The following is a 17,464-nucleotide window of genomic DNA, read 5'->3' as shown; positions in this document are numbered from 1 at the left end:
TTGACAAAATTTGGTATTGACCATATTTATTAAATGACATGACCTGGGATGCTTGCTGACTTGTTTACAATTTGAAACAGGTCAGTAGGCAGCAGAATCCTTTGGTTGCTAAGAGACTGGCTGTCACGTGCATCTCAGCAACCAATGACACTGGGTTTGATTTACTAAAACTGCAACATCTGGTGCGGCTGTGCATGGTAGCCAATCAACTTCTAATTTCAGCTTGTTCAATTAAGCTTTGTCCAAAAAAACTGATTTTGCACTCTCCGGTTTTAGTAAATAAACCCCACTGCGTAGTTACTTCAGGGCCATCTTTAATATTGATTGAACCCTGGACAAAAAATGTCTTGCCCACCCCCATGCAATTTTACTCTCCACCTGCTTTGAAACATGCAATAAATATCAGCTAGACTTAAATTTTGTTTACTGTATCAGATTAGGCAGCAATTGAGATTGGTTGCCAGCAGTTACAGCATATCATTACTGCTTACTGACTGGTTGCTAGAGGTTACAGCACACATTACGGCTCACTGATTGATTGCTAGAGGTTACAGCAAATGATTTATGCTTGTTAATTGGTTGCTAGAGATTACTGTACAGTAATACTTCTTACTGATTGGTTGCTAGAGGTTACAGCACATCATCTCCTCAATGCAGGGGGGCATGATATACATATAAATGGCACCTTTATTTACATATTAATGCCGCTGGCTGCAGCTATTTACTTGAATGCCACCGTTATTTACATATGAATACCGTTTTTTTACATGTAAACACAGGGTCTGCAGGTGAGTCATCTGTACACAACAATAGGTCAGCATTAGTACCAGCACTTCACACTGAGATATCAGGACACAGCACAGGACTAAAACTTCAAGGGACAAGGGAATTTAAACTTGGATAGCTGGCAAGTATAAGGCAGCTGCTTTGGGCCCCACAACAATGACAGGGCCCAGGGCAGCTGTCCCTTTTGCCCTGCCTTAAAGAAGGCCCTGAGTTACTTATGTCCTACCAACCAATGATGTCTGGGGCTTGCTCAGGGGGAAGTTGCCATTTAGCAATGGTAGTAAATGAATGAGTTGCTGTGGCCACAGCAGCAGGGGGTTCGGGGGATTGAAATGTAGTTAAACCTGAAAGGTGATCATAATAGGCAGAATCCGATTATCTGCAGCAAATGATCAGATCTTTGGAAGCTTCCATTCACTGGACGTGCATATACAATATTTACTCCCTGCTGGCTTAGCTCCCCATTATTGCCCATAAGCGAGCAATCATTAGTAAGGTGTTATTTATATATATCTCTGTCATATTAGAAGAAAGCAACAGAAGATTGAACCAAAACCTTAGCCACCTGTTCACTAGTGCAACCAACACCAGATCCATACAAAGGGAGGTCGATTATGCTTCTATTATTCAACAAGCTTTACAAATGTATGATGGGCTTTAGGCTACATGCTATATTTTGAAATCATAACCAATGGTACCCTTCGTGGCAGAGAGCTGTTGATTCCACTTTCTATATTGCAGATAGTCACTAGCAAGGCTGTATTATGATTGTCAATTTATATAGTTAGATGAGAAAATGTTATTTTATTTAGAAATGCTGCAGTAACTCATTCAAGGTACCGTAGTTGTGAATATTTGTCACACAGTAACAAGACTGAGAAGGTAGTAGACTCCTATAGTAGGGAGATAGAAGACTAAGATCTGTTTGGACACTATTTGTACAGTGATCACTGTCCAGTGACAGGCTGGAAACCCCTGTGATTAATTCGGTCTGAAGTCCGGTCTCCGCTGACGTCACTGAAATCAGTCGAGACAGGGCATCATCCTGACTTCAGAAGTCTGGATCTGCCAGTTGCCTTGACTGGTGGCAGTCTCAGCCTGCTGCTGAGATGCTGAGACGGACGCTCCCTGCCCCTCCACAGCTCAGCGTTCCAATGAGCGTGAAGGAACAGAGCAGGAGAGCTAGTGACTGATGGTCAGCAGCTCTCCTCTTGGGGAGGAGTGGCAACGAGCCTTTTGCGATGTCCAGTGGCTCGGTTCTCAGTGCAGAGACAGAGGCGGGGGACAGCTGATGCATCGGTCTGATGCTGCATCCACCTAGGTAAGTATGAATCAAAAAAAAAAAAGCCATACTTCTCTTTTAAAGGGATTGTAAAGTCAGAAGGTTTTTTATCTAAATGCATTCTATGCATTAAGATAAAAAGCCTTCTGTGTGCAGCAGCCCTCCTCAGCCCCCCTAACACTTACCTGAGGCCCTTTCTGTCCAGGGATTTCCACAAGTGTCTCAGCCATCTGGGATTCTCCCTCCTGATTGGCTGCTGCCAATAAAATTCAGCTAGCCATTTAGGAGAGAGAGGGGGCGGGGCCGGGTTGGGGCTCCGCATCTGAATGGTCACAGGGATCTGTGACTTGGCTCAGGTGCCCCCATAGCAAGCTGCTTGCTGTTGGGGCACTGAACAAGAGGGACGGGCCAGGATCACAGAAGAAGGACCCGAGAAGAGAAGGTTTCGGGCTGCTCTGTGCAAAACCACTCCAACAGAGCAGATAAGGTTAACATGTTTGTTATTTTTATAGGAAAAAAAATAGACAATAAATATAAATTTGCAATCACTTTAAGGCAGATATAAAAGACACAAAGCAATACAATTTTGTGTCCATTGATACATCATTATTTGTTTTTATTATGCAAGCAATAGAAGTAGCAGAGTTCAGAGTGGTAGGGGACAGAACAACGCAAGGAAAAAAATAGTTATTCTAATGGGCTGTTTTATTACTGGTGTTGTACTTTAAAGCAGAGTTCCACCCATTTAAAAGTCAGTGGCTCCAAAAAGTGTAGCTGCTGACTTTGAATTATCAGACACTCATCTGTCCCACAGTCAGCGATGCGGGTGCAGGAAGCTGCACTCCTCTCCGCCTCCTCTACAAGGCACCTGAATTCTAAATGTGGGTGCCTGGATGTTGCTTCACAGCTGGGGGGGTGTGCACTACGCATGCGCGAGTTGCACTGCGTGCTGTGAATTGCCGGGCAATCTTCTGGGACATTTTGTAATTTAATATTTCATATACACATGGTAAATCAAGTGGGAGTTTCTCCACTAAAAAAATCATCCTATCTGCACTCTTTGATGCTGACAACAGAGTGCAATGTGAGCAACTGCCACAGAGGTACAGATTGAGGTGGGAGATTTTAAAGTGTTACTAAACCCCATAATAGTTAATCTGCCCACCCACAGTGTCCACAGCTTATAAATCTTTTTACATTAAAATGCTGCCACTATATACCTTTTTGGCTGATCTGTATACTACAGTCACCTGATAACCTGCAGAGTTTGTCCAGAGCTGTGTGTTCAGGTAGGAGGAGATTTCCACTATAGCCTGTATACACACTAACATATATGTGATGTCAATATCATGTGAACTGGCTAGCTCTGGAAACAAGGAAATGTTCTCTCCAGCATAAAATACACAGCTGACCATGTAAAGGTTGACTACCCTGCCTGTGTGTTAGCTGGCCTTCCCCAGATAGACAGTGCAGGAGGGGAAGGATCTGTCCATATAGGATCAAAGAGCCTTTTCACACAATACAGAAGATTAACCCCTTAGGTTCCACAGTGAGTGTAAAAGCATGCTATTCTATTGCTATACAGTGAGTGTAACAAGCATGCTATTCTATTGCTATACAGTGAGTGTAACAAGCATGCTATTCAGATTTTACAGTTGTGGGTTTAGTAACACTTTAAGAACAAATCCTGTAATAACTTATTAATCACGATGGCCTACACATGTATACATTCTAGCTTGTCTAAAGCTTATAAATGTTTGGTTCTCCACTTGCATTTGCCCTTCTACATAGTTATGTGTACTGTGAAGGAATTATGTACCATTTTCCTTTTAGTACCCTGTTTGTCGTACTGATTAGCTATGCGCTCACATTATTTTATTGGTGCTTACTGTAGTCCACAAGGACCACTAGCCAGCCAACTTTTAATGAGATCCATGTTTGTTCAGGTAGATCTGTCTAAATCGTGACACTGCTGACTGCTGTGTTTGTCATCAAGCACTTATATCCTAGAAAACAAGAATTGTTAAGGGTCTATAAGGACAGACTTTAAGATCTGCAGAGTTACTATCAAGGAGCAAAGGGGCCTTTAACCATCTGCGCCGGTCGTAACAGCTTATTGAAATGCAACCTTAAACTGAAGCTCATAAAACAGGCCAGTTGCCACATTACAAATTGACCTCTTTTTGACCATTGCTTTTGTTTTGCTGACTTCATTTCTGAAAGCATTATTTGTTAGTGAAAAATATATTTAAGGTGTTAAGGTGACAGGTTTTATGAGTTTGAGAAGAGTGATGCATTTATGAATATGTTCTATGACAAAATGTTCTGAAACAGCGAGGATATATTTTTATGTTTTTAATGAAACTAAACTTTGGCCTTTATCATACATTAAACTATGATACATTGAGTTTATTATTTTTAATGATGTCATGGGTATCCATCATTAATGACTGTTTGCTTCTTCTTTTTTTATCAGAATCATTGGAACCTACTTACCAACAACTTCAGAAGATGAAACTGGACAAGAGCCCTTTTGTGGTAGTGTCAGTGATTGGTCAAGAACTTTTAACTGCAGGACATCATGGTGCTTCAGTGGTTGTGTTAGAAGCTGCACTGAAAATTGGGACTTGCAGTCTAAAACTGAGGGGTTCTGTGTTTTCTGCCCTAAGCAGTGCTTACTGGTCTCTTGGAAACACAGAGAAGAGCACAGGATATATGCAACAGGACTTGGACGTAGCAAAGACACTAGGTACATCCAAATATTGGTTTACATTTGTGTTGATCTAGCATGATTAGAATACATCTTTAAAGCTGAACCGCAGTGATACATCAAATTACACACGAATATAAATCCAAGACTAGTATAGAGGCACTCATGGGTATTGCAGAGGAGGTAGATCAAAACAGCAGCGTTTTTTTAATGTCAACATTTCGATGAAGCTCGGTCCATCTTTCTCAAGACACTATCACATGGAAATGAACAGACCATGAGTATATATACAGTATATCACAGCTGTTTTACTTGCCAAAGAAGTTGTATATCTTTATTTCTGAGATTCACACAGCCTTGTCAGACAGAGCAGCCAGCCTGGAGACTAATTTAAGTTTCTCCAGCCTGTGATTGGACAGTGAAGGAGAAGCATCAGTCTGATGAGATCACCTTTGTCTCTATGCTCTTTCCTCCTACAGTGTGTTCATTGTTTACACTTGAGCACTGCAGCAAAGGTGATTGGTTCACTGTGCTGGTTTCCCCTCAACCATTTTTTTAACAGCCTGGAGTTCAGCTCTAAAAGATTTGGGTATACATACTAAAAGCCAAATATGAGAACTCTAGACCCTGGCCAACAGCATCAAACTTTCACAATGGTAAGACACTGGTCAGCACAATCATGCACATGGCCAGCTGAAGAGATAGTGAGACTCAGCAGGAAAGAACACATTATTGCAATCTCAGCTTTACTTGAACTTGATAGGAGGTAGAACAGGAGGACAAAGACGGTGGAATCCCCCAAAACTCACATGGGGCACCAGCAGCTCCTTGACTAGGAGTCATTAGATGGGTCACAGCATCGCACAGAGTTTCTTCTAGTGGGCATAACCCCACAAAACAAAGTGTTTAAATGTAACTCTTTTCCAGTGTTGATTCTAGCTGAGAAACAAATATCTTTTCAGGCTCACATGGTCTGCCATAAAGAGAGGGACAATACCCTCTAGGCCTATTCTGCAGCCTTTGGACCTTAAACAGGCACGTACCTTTCTCAAAGTCACCATCTCCCCAAGAAAGGAGGAGAGGAAAAGGATACCCACTACCAAGCATAATGACACAAAATACTGTTCCAGAACGTTGCATCCCTATTTTGTCATAGCTAGGTTCAGCCCTTACCAAGGGTTGGCCAGCTGACAAATCAGATAAGACTTTCTATACTCAGCCTCGATACAGTACTCTGGAGCCTTCAGAACAGAATGGCTGTCAGGTGATATGATTAGGATCATCCCTGGGTGCAATGCTCTGCAAGAAAAAAAACTGACCAAAGTGAAATGAAATTCAGTTGCTAGGGAACACACCTCTGCATACAATATATTTTATCACATGATACATTTAATGCAGGTAAAATAATTCAGAATTCTTTGGTACCTTTGTTTAATATGTCTGTAAATACAAAGGTGTCATTTATTAGACAACATGTCTTTGGTCAATTTATTAGCAAAAACTCCTCTCTGCACGCACCACAGTCATTAAATCACAGCCTTCTGTTTTACAAGACTTGCCATTTCTCAGGATAGATTTTTACATTTTAGAGGGAGACTTTACCACCATTTAGTAACCTCTCCCATCCCACCTTTCTGCTGTGTGGCTATGTAAATAGATTTTACAAGCCATGTATTACCAACATGCATGGCGGAGATGTCAACTTCCAGTGACCCAAGGCAGTGCAATTTGGCTGTTTGTAGCCATTAAATGGCAATTTAATGGGTTAGTGCTGACGTCTGTCAGAGAGACCCGTCTGGAGTCTATAAAACTACTCATGCTAAAATCAGTAAGAGCGACTTTGCGTCAGAAAATCTCCAAGATTTGCTTTTCTCAGCAATACACTCTGACATATCCGCATAATTACTAACTCTCTTTTTGGTTACTTTAGCACTTTCAAAGGGTTTACATGAATTTTAGATTTCCTATTGTAGTACATTTTTTATTAAATTCTTTATACTAACCTAGATTGCATACAGAATAACATCCAGTGCTGTGTTTTATTCCATTCCCCTTTCCACACCAGCATAAATAAGTAATATTCTAAATTGTAATGATTTGCTATGAAGAACTTCCTCCTTACATGATTTTCTTCCTTTCTTTAGCTTTTAGAATAGTTTTGATTAGAAAAATAAAAATCCAGCGCAAAGGCATACATTTGTACAGATCGACTATGTCACTATATAGTATAAACAGAAATACCCAATAATATAAAGGAATATTTTTTATGAACTGTTAGCCCTTGTACACACAGTCGGACATTCTGACAACCAAATCCATTGGATTTTGTCCGACGGATTTAGTCCGATGGATTTTGTCTGAAACTGTTGCATACACACGGTCGGACAAAGTTGTCGGAAACTCTGATTGTACATAACGTGATGACGTTATTTCGTTACGATGGGACTACGTTCAGGCTAGTAGCCAGTAGCTTTGGTCTAGGAATTTGATCTGAGCATGCGTGCCACTTTGTCCATCGGAGTAGGCTGCATATGATCGGAGTATGTCCGATCGGAGCATTTTGTCAGAAAATTTTACCGGCAAGTTGGAAAAGTTGGTCCGTCGGATATTCCGACGGAAACAGTCCGATGGAGACCACACACAGTCTGAATATCTGACAAAACGGTCCGATAGGACACATTCCTTCGGAATCTCTAACCGTGTGTACAAGCGCTAAGATACATAGCTTTAGTATAATAGCAAAACAGTTAGGTCTGTATTTTTTGTGAGATACTTTTTATAGGATAATGGGTTTTGTGAACGTAATGTTGTATATCTATCTAAAGGTCTGTAAATCTATACATTATTTATTGATATATACTGAAAACTACTTGCTGATATACACACTCGTAAGATACAAGACCATTCTTTTAATGGAACAGAAAGGAAATTGCCTAACCTGTGGTTTCTGAATTATTCATGTTAACACCTATAAGCAATTTGTATGAATCAAAAATTATAATTGGAAATAAAATATTCTAAAATGTAGTACCGTGTAATTATGAAACATTACATTTTTGTTGGTTTCACTAGCCACAGATGGTTATTTGGAATAAAACATACTAGCAAAAGATCTTCTTGACACACACTTACTTATTAGGCATGTAATACCTAACTGAGCACTAAGTTCATATATAACCATAGAAAAAGGAGAATTGGGGGTTCAAGTAACATTTTACAGCTCCACTTACTGAATAGTTTTCCAATCTCAGTACTGCATGTAAATCTATAAAGTGCATCCGTTCTACAGTAGACAATATGACTTATGTGATTTCTAATATTGCAGGTATGGGAACTTACTAGGGACAAGTTAGCTATAGCAGCTTTGATATCTCAGCAAAGACTTTGACTATAAAATTACATTTTAAAAGTGTCCCAAAGTTGTCATTATTACAGGATTCAAGAACAGGGTCTACTGTCACAATCCTGCCCATTCATAGCATTAGCTTTTTTTGCCCCGTTATAATTGCACAATTTAAATGAATTATTTCCATAGAAAGTTAACAACCTATCCCTGATGCTAAAAAAAGAAATACAATGGGAGCAAGACCTCAGTGCAAAATCTCTAGAGCAGTGGTCATCAATCCTGTCCTCAGGACCCACTAACAGGTTTTATGTATTACCTTGGGGAGATGCAGGCTAGAATACTGCAATCATTAGAAAAGGACTGGAAATTTCCAAAAAGATATTCTTCAAGGAGGGTATACCGGATATAACAATTTTTTTTTGCATTGATAGCTTTCCCACCACAGAAAAATAGTACAAAAATTCAATATAATTAACTCCTCCAATACAAACAATTAAAATTAAGACAAGGTCTTAATGAAACACCGGTGTCTAACATATGTACTCATCCACCCCATCCATTCAATCCACACACATCACTCTATTGGAAATTTTGGACCATGCATGGTATTAAAAAATAGAATACTGCAATCACAGAGCAGCAAATTATATCACCTGTGATGTATTTCAGTTATCTTGCAAACCTGGCCTGTTAGTGGGCCCTGAGGAAAGGATGACCACTGCTCTAGAGTATGTGGTGGAAATGTAGTATTACTTTTATGAAGGCTTTCAGTGCACTTTTCTTATGTCTAAATAACTGCAGCCCCAAAGCATTTATGACAAACCTTCATACTGGCACAAAGTCCTTTCCGTGAGCCCCTGGGAAATGTTCTGGAACCCAGGTGTGTAATTCCAGGTATTTTTCCATATATTAGCCCATGCCTTTCCCAACCATTATACCACAATGCAGCTCGTCTTTTTACTTACCAATAGAGGTACACACTCTTTTTATGTGAGACCCGGGATAAGAGAGCTGCAGCTGAAAGCTGGAGCAAACTAAAGTTGAACTTTACCCATAACAAGGTGATAAAAAATCATGTTCTTTAGCAAGGAAAATGCATTCTACATGAATAGTTATGCTATCAAAATGATTGTATGCTGTAAATTGCCTCCAGCATTGCTCCTATTTCTTCTTGTCATATTACTAAAGCCCAAAGCCCCTGAACAGCAGTAAATCATAAAGCTGAACTAAGCCCATCAATTTAATGGTTTCAAAAAAACCATTATATTCCTGTTATGTCAGGATTGCTAACTGTCACATTTGCTTGTGTCCTCAACCAAACTGTCAAACCATCAAATGGCTGATGTCTTAACTGATCACATGTGCAGCACCATGGCAGTTGCTTATCAAGCAGAAGCAGCTTCTTTGGCTGTAAAGGATAGAAGGGATTAGAGTAATTCCGCTTTAAGGATGTCATCAGATCAGCCTCTACAAACTCAGCAGTGCCTAAAAATAGAGAGCACCCGAGCATGTGCAGAGTAAGGTGAGACAGTGTATTACTGGATTATAAACAGTACAGACACTTATTTTGAATGTTTTTTATAGCTATATTTGCAAAATGGGCCAGCCTGAAGTGATCTAACGGGACTTAATTTTCTGAATAAAATTCCACTTTAAGGAAATCTAGAAGTGTGCTTCTGGTGGGACACCCAGGGTACTGAAACTATGCGCAGCCATCCTATGTTACCTGTATGTAGGACCTGTATGTAGGTTTACTGCAACACAGTAAATGATCGGCGACTTGCTTAACTGCCAGCAAACACATTTTATCACACTAGTATCTTAACTACCAAAAATATTATCCAGTGTTTCCTTACATGTAGTGCATACCTTTCCTGAGAGAAATGTGGAAACTACCATTGCTGGCGTCAGTGATAGCAGCCTCCATGTTACTCTGGAAAATAAAACCAAAGGAATTACCAGCTCAACTTACGGGCCAGCCTGCTAACCAACTGAATTATCCTGTCTAACAGTATGCATAAAAAACAGGCAATTATTTTGCACAGATTTGCAAATACATGTGTAAGCTATAGAGCCGTCAAGGCACCCCAGTATTTTCTGTAGTGCTAACTCCAAATTTGACAGCCTCCATAGTAGAAGCACATGCATTATAATGGATAGGCAGAGGGCAGGTGAACCTGGAGGTAGCCCAAAGGCACAGGGACGTCCTGGACACCAAGCATACAGCACAATGACAGCAAAGGTGTCCAGCATGTCCCCTCACTAATATTTTAACAGGACAAACAAATGGACACTCCCCCCCCCCCCCCCATAAATGGCCTTTGCAGCAATGAGCACATGGAAGGGCGATGCATGCAAAACAGAACCAAAGAGTTTTCTAAGCTCAACTTACCGACCAGCCTGCTAACCAACTGAATTGTCCTGTCTAACAGTATGCATTAAAACATGGGTTTAGTTACAGAGCCCCATCAAGGCACCCCAGTATTATCTGTAGTCCTAACTTTAAATTTGAGAGCCTCCATAGTAGAAGCACATGCATTATAATGGATAGGCAGAGGGCAGGTGAGCCTGGAGGTAACCCACCCCTCTTTAAATGCACAGGGGCACAATATTCCTTTTTTAAATGGAAGCATAACATAGAGAAAAATCCAGATCTGCACTGGTACAGAATTGTTTACTTATTACTAGGTGATATTACAATGCGGTTGAATACTGTATGTGACACTTTTCTTTGTACTAACACTTCATTTTTGTGTACAAGCGTTCACCAGATCTAATCTCTCTTCTTCAGCTCAAGCAGTACTGGCAAGGAATTAGGGATTTGTGTATGGTTTAATGTTTCTCATAAGCAAGCTAACATACGCCTAATTATGAAACATATGGAGACTACGTGGCTATTATTACTACATGAAGCTTCTAAAACATCATCCACCTGTTACGTTGCTACTTGCTGCAAATACAATGAGATTGCTATTATGTCACCAGCTTTTTCTGTCACTATGTAGCAGCAGCTGCAGTACTACATGTCTGCGTTGTGCAATTTCTATTTAGATAGGGCTAGCCAATTGAGTTCAATGAGAGAATGAACAATATAATGGACATTTGGAATATTGGCTGTTTTTTAATATGTATTGTATTGATTCACTCCAGGTGACCAGACAGGAGAGTGCCGTGCCTATGGGAATCTAGGATCTGCATTCTTTTCCAAAGGAAACTTTCGGGAGGCACTTACTAACCACAGGCATCAGTTAGTTCTCGCCATGAAGCTAAAGGAGAGAGAGGTAAGAAGTCAATTTTTGACAGTTTAAGCAGGCTTAGTGATGAATGGCTGGAGGACTTTGATTTTCTTCACTGTATTTGACATCAGCTCTTGTCACACTTTGATTTGTAGAGCTCAGCCAGCATTGTATATGATATAGACCACTGAGCATCCTATATCTCGGTGTTCTTCAAAGCACTATACATTTAAGTCACATGACACTGTGCTTTTAAACAGACAAGCAAGTCATTACTTTTCTGTGTTTTATCGCGTCGGCTGGAAAAGGTGAGCTGTTAACAGTGGAAATATGGGAAAAAAGGGCTACATTTATATTTTTTGTTTACCTAAGGGCCAATGTAGATTGTGCTAATGCATTGTAGTGCATTACCACATACTCCTTAATGTGTGGTATGTCACACAATTAACTGCATTGCACACCATTCATTTTAAATGGGCTTCCCAATCACAACAACGGATATATAACAGATGTGTACGTTTTATTGGGGTAAGTTCAGTATAGGTGTCCTTTAAATAATGCATATTTTTGTCTTTATTTGAAATGCTTAGTTGGGCAGGTGATATTTGTGATTTAATTGATGGGAATGTTTGCCTGACATTCGCCCATTTTTTGTCTAGAGATAAGCTTTACACCATTTAGGCCAACGCATTTGTTTTATTTTAACCACTTCAATACCGGGCACTTAAACACCTTCCTGCCCAGACCAATTTTGAGCTTTCAGCGCTGTCACATTTTGAGTGACAATTGCGCGGTCATGCTACACTGTACCCAAATGAAATTTTTATCATTTTTTTCCCACAAATAGAGCTTTCTTTTGGTGGTATTTGATCACCTCTACGGTTTTTATTTTTTGCGCTACAAATAAAAAAATACCGAAAATTTTGAAAAAAAATATGTTTTTTTTGTTTCAGTTTCAAAACTTTGTAAATAAGTACATTTTCTCCTTCACTGATGGGCACTGATGGGGCTACACTGATGGGCACTGATAAGGCGGCACTGATGGGCACCAATGAAGTGGCATTGATGGACACTGATATGTGGCACTGATAGGCGGCACTGATGGGCACTGATAGGCGGCACGGATGGGTGGCACTGATAGGCGACACAGATGGGCACTGATAGGTGGCACAAATTGGCACTGATAGCTGGCACGGATTGGCATGGATGGGCGGCACAGGTGGGCACTGATAGGCGGCACAGGTGGGCACTGATAGGCGGCATTGTTTTATGTTATACTGTACTAATGGATGCCAATCAGTGCCAAACAATAATGCATGCCAATCAGTGATGCCCATTGTGGGCACTGATTGGCATCCATTATGGGCACTGATTGGCATCCATTGTGGCACTGACTGGCATCCCTGGTGGTCTAGGGAGGATTACCTTGTGCTGGGCATCCCTGGTGGTCTGGTGGCGTCCCTGGCGGTCCAGTGTGGGCATCCTCGGGGGGGCTGTTGATACTCGATCAGCACAGACCCCCCCTGTCAGAGGAGCAGCCGATCGACTCTCCTCTACTCGCGTCTGACAGACGCGAGTGAGGAAAAGCCGATCACCGGCTCTTCCTATTTACACTGTGATCAGCCATGATTGGACACGGCTGATCACATGGTAAAGAGTCTCCGTCGGAGACTCTTTACTGAGATCGTAGTTGCAGGGTGGCAGACTGACACCCCGCAACAACGATTGCCGCGATGCGCGCCCCCGTGGGCGCGCAGCGGCTCACAATCCTGATCACGTCATATGATGTCCGATCAGGATTAAGAAACCACTTTGCCACCGTCAATTGCCTATAGGGCGGGCGGCAAGTGGTTAATTAAAAAAAAAAGATATTCTGGCAAAATTTGCTATGCAAGGCGTTAAAGGTGTGTGTTTCCAAACAATTTCAATACCATGCACAGCATTTGTCAGTGGATGACTGAAATAATTCCTGTTATTTAACAAAATGCCCCTACTCGTACTATCAAAATTGAAGATTCACTATGGTAGGGTTTGATCAAACGATAGTGATCCCGCAAATGTTGTATAATACGAAGGGTGAATTCAGCTACAAAATTCTGTGATAATCCCATGAAAATCCCACTTTGCCAAATTGACGGTACTTTTCACTGGACAAATGTCCTAGCCGAGTCCTTCATAACTATAACCTATTTATTTGCATAATTTGGTGTTTTACACTTTTACAATGATTGTAGAGACTCCCTTGCCAGTATTCAGTGTAGCTCCTTCGAATGTGCTGATTTTAGAGAAAATCCTTCTGCATTTTTCAGTAAAACCGAGGAGGGGTTGGAGAGTTGCAGTCAGAGGTCTGAGACACTGTGTAAGAGCTGTTTGGAGGAAAGGAACACCCCCCCCCCCCCCCCCTTCAAACAGCAGAAGTACTGTGTCCTTAATAGACAAGCTCTGTACTGAGCTCTCCTCCCCGACACAAATGTATCTCATGTGTCGGGAAAACTTGTCAGAAGTGGCCTATGCTGATAACAGTGGAATGAAGCACCAGAGGGAAACAACACTTAGAGCTTTGGAGATAGATAAGTAAACACTACAGATATACACTACAGATATACAGTATGTGTGCTGCTCAGATTTCATGGGTGAGGTTTACAACTACTTTAACTGTCATTCATTCTGAACAATATTATAGAGAATGCATCCAGGTTATCATAATGCAAAAAAGAAACATCAAATAGGCAGCGCCATTACACCCTGTACTCACAGTAATAGTCCTCCATCTTCCATGTTGATTAATGTTTGTTAATAAAACCAGAAGACAGAGGAGGACATCCTGTGGAAAAAATAGATTACTGTAGGAGACAGCTCAAGATTGAAATTGAGTGTTGCAGCCTGAGCTACGAGTTGGGCTTTAAATCACCAAATTTACAGTTTACTATTTGCTCTTTTATAATCTGTTTCTTTATCTTTTATTTAAAGAAATCTTTTCAGAAGTTGAAATGCTTGCAAAATGTGTAAATATTTTAAATTACCAAGTTGACAAATGCATGTATCCTAAAAATGTTCCTGAAATTCAAATTATGTGCAGATATTGTATCACATGGAGTCAAACCTAATTAGATCCTGGGAATAAATTATCCATTTTAGCACAAGTAGATTGATATGGGATATGCATAACGTCATCTGTATGATTTATGCAGAAAATGATTGTCAGTCCCAAAAGCTGAAGACAACTGCAGCAAAGCTGCTATATCATTTGAGAAGGCATGCGATCCTGGAGTATAAATATGCATTCACAAACTTTACATCACCATTCATCCTCCAGATGCAGCGCTAGATTATCCAGGCCTTACTTTCCAGTGAATGAAGTGCATAAAATACTTGTATTACACAATACAGTTAGAAAGTAGACACTAGGCCCTAGAAAGAGCCACTGTATAGTAAGGCCACCCATAGACAATATATAAATAATACTATCTTAGATATTGCATTTAATCCAAACACCATTTACCAATTTTCTGAAAAATCATTGCATCCATAGCCACCACCACTTTATGCATTGTCAACTGTATTTGCTGCTTAAAAACATATGTACAGTGTGTATGCTCTTTATCCCTTTGAAAAAAACAAAAAAAACACATTGTCAATATAATGACCTTTATTAGTCTTTGATTGTGATGCACATAATTAGAAAGTATGGAATCACATCGCTGCCCAGCACTTAATTAGTTCACTTAAAGTTATGCTTGGGTGGAATGATAAAGCAAACATGATTTATAATTGCATTGTGCATGAAAAACAAAGGCAACTTATAACATGAAAACTTAAATCAAATAAGAGAACACCCACTCGTATCTAAATTAAACCCATTCATTATATTACAGCCATTAGCTCATATACAGGCCTTCTTAATGCACACTTTTTCAACCCCATATCATTTATTTTTTTGACAGGCTGGGAGTAGAAAGTAGATGATTAGTAAGAAAGCTCTGCCACCAAACTCCACATAGAGTAATAAGTGGTGATCGGTGTATTGATAGTGGATCGAGATGACTTGCAGCAGATCATGAATACAGGATTCTGGTGAATTTACCCATTTGACCTCCGGAAGATCTTACCCCCTTCATTGCCAGGGCATTATTTGCTTTTTGCACTGCACTACTTTAACGGGCAATTGCTCAGTCATGCAACACTGTACACAAATGTATTTTTTTATCATTTTTTTACACAGATAGATAAATAAATAAATATATATATATATATATATATATATATTCTGCTATAAACGATATCCAATAACAGATATTAAAAATCAAATTTCTTAATGAATTTAGACCAAAATGTATTCTGCTACATGTCTTTGGTAAAAAGAAAATCCCAATAAGTCTACATTTTTGGAAAACCAAATTGTTTCTCTATGTCCACTGCCAATATAAAAGTCCACAAACTGTGATCAGGATGTTCAAGCCCCACAGATACGATACTTAAATCAAGAAGGCTGGCAACTCGGATGCTCTTGAATAAATACGCTGATGCAGAAACCCGTCAGAGTATAGCCTGTACCTGTGCAATCATGTAACTAATAAAGTACTTTTATTCAAGAGCATCTGAGTTGCCAGCTTTCCTGATGTAGGTGTAAATGTTTTAGTTTGCTTGAAATTTACAGTGTAATGACAATGATCAGTGACTTATAGTGGGACTGTGATAGTATGCTGGGCAATCTGACATTATCTGATGCTGGCTGCTGGGTAGACTAACTGACATTGACATCAATAGTGACACTAATATAGTGATCAGTGCTAATATTATACACTGTCACTGTACTAATGATACTGGCTGGGAAGGGGTTAAAGGTTTTTTATCTTAATGCATTCTATGCATTAAGATAAAAAAAAAAAACCTTCTGTGTGCAGCAGCCCCCCTCATACTTACCTAAGACCATCTTGATCCAACAATGTTGCAGGAGAGTCTGCTGTCAATCAACGTCAGTGAGCCAATGAGTAGAGAAAGGGGGCGGTGCTGAACTTGTTGTTTTGTGTCTGAATGGGGAGACAGAGCAGCATCTCAGCTCAGGTACCCCCATAGCAAGCTGCTTGCTGTGGGGGCACTCGGCAGGAGGGAGAGGGAAGGGGCGCCAGCGGGGGACCAGAGAATAGGAGGATCTGTGCTGCTATGTGCAAAACCACTGCTCAGAGCAGGTAAGTATAAGGTTTTTGTTATTTTTAAATGAAAAAAAGCTGAGACTTTAGTATCACTTTAACATCTTGGGGCAATCAAGGGGTTTAAATATATGTTTAAATATGTGTCAAACAATGTTTGCTGTGTGTGTTTTGTGGCGCTTTTACTAAGCAATCTTGCTGTTCTTTTCTCTGCTTTGCACGGAATAAAAAAAAAAACAGCAAGATCGCATGTCAGTACTCGAAGCTCTCTGTTATTTATGTGTTGTTTACACAGAGGTCCCCAAGGAATTCCCTTCATTTTTAGTGACTTCCTCTCACTTCCTATTTGGCCATGGGACAGGAAGTGAAGGAAATTCTCTGCAATGGGACATCGATGGCAAAAACAATCTGACAGGGGTTATAAGTCTCCCTTGCTATATCCAAAATGTAAAAAAAAAAGTTTTGCCTATAGTTGTGCTTTAAGATATGATTTGACTGAACTTCTACTTTAAGTGAATGTGTCAGAGAAGGGCTCAGTGATGAGGATCTTAGATGAGGTAGGAGCCAGATTAAGGAGAAAATTGTGACAGGATCACAATCAATTGCATGTAGTATTTTTATTTATTTTTTCTTACTTTTGGAGGATGCAATCGCATTCAAAGGTGGGCAGGAACACCCAAAACTCCCAGGTGGACCGGAGTTAGGAATTATGGAGAACTTGGCTTTGGAGTATTCAAGATGTTACCAGGGGTACACCAGTCTCCACTCGTAATTATTGTACCAGTTCTGCATGGGCCTGATCTTTAAATATTTAGACCTTAAACACTAAGGTATTAAAACAGAGCTCACATCAAGCATTCCATGACACTGAATCAAGAAATAATGCATTGACCAGACAGGCACAATACAAACAAGCAGTCCGCAAAATGTTTGAGTCATAGGACTGAAGGAAAA

The 17,464-nt window shown here is 40.2% G+C and overlaps 1 protein-coding gene across 3 annotated transcripts in view; it reads left to right on the top strand.

Annotated features, from left to right (window-relative positions):
* TTC28 (tetratricopeptide repeat domain 28) overlaps window positions 1–17,464 on the top strand; it is an 810,203-nt gene that overhangs the window by 394,938 nt on the left and 397,801 nt on the right. For all 3 annotated transcript variants that reach the window (XM_077461413.1, XM_077461412.1, XM_077461415.1), the window contains 2 exons: window positions 4,545–4,817; window positions 11,275–11,405. In XM_077461413.1, coding sequence (XP_077317539.1) covers window positions 4,545–4,817; window positions 11,275–11,405 — 404 coding nt within the window. The remainder of the gene's footprint in view (window positions 1–4,544; window positions 4,818–11,274; window positions 11,406–17,464) is intronic.

Source organism: Lithobates pipiens, unplaced genomic scaffold, assembly GCF_037356315.1.
Source record: "Lithobates pipiens isolate NorthernLeopardFrog02 unplaced genomic scaffold, aLitPip1_a1.2 Scaffold_3, whole genome shotgun sequence".
In the NCBI taxonomy this organism is placed as follows: Eukaryota; Metazoa; Chordata; class Amphibia; order Anura; family Ranidae; genus Lithobates; species Lithobates pipiens.
The sequence above is the reverse complement of the archived record's forward strand: the minus strand, read 5'-3'. Positions and strand labels throughout refer to the sequence as shown.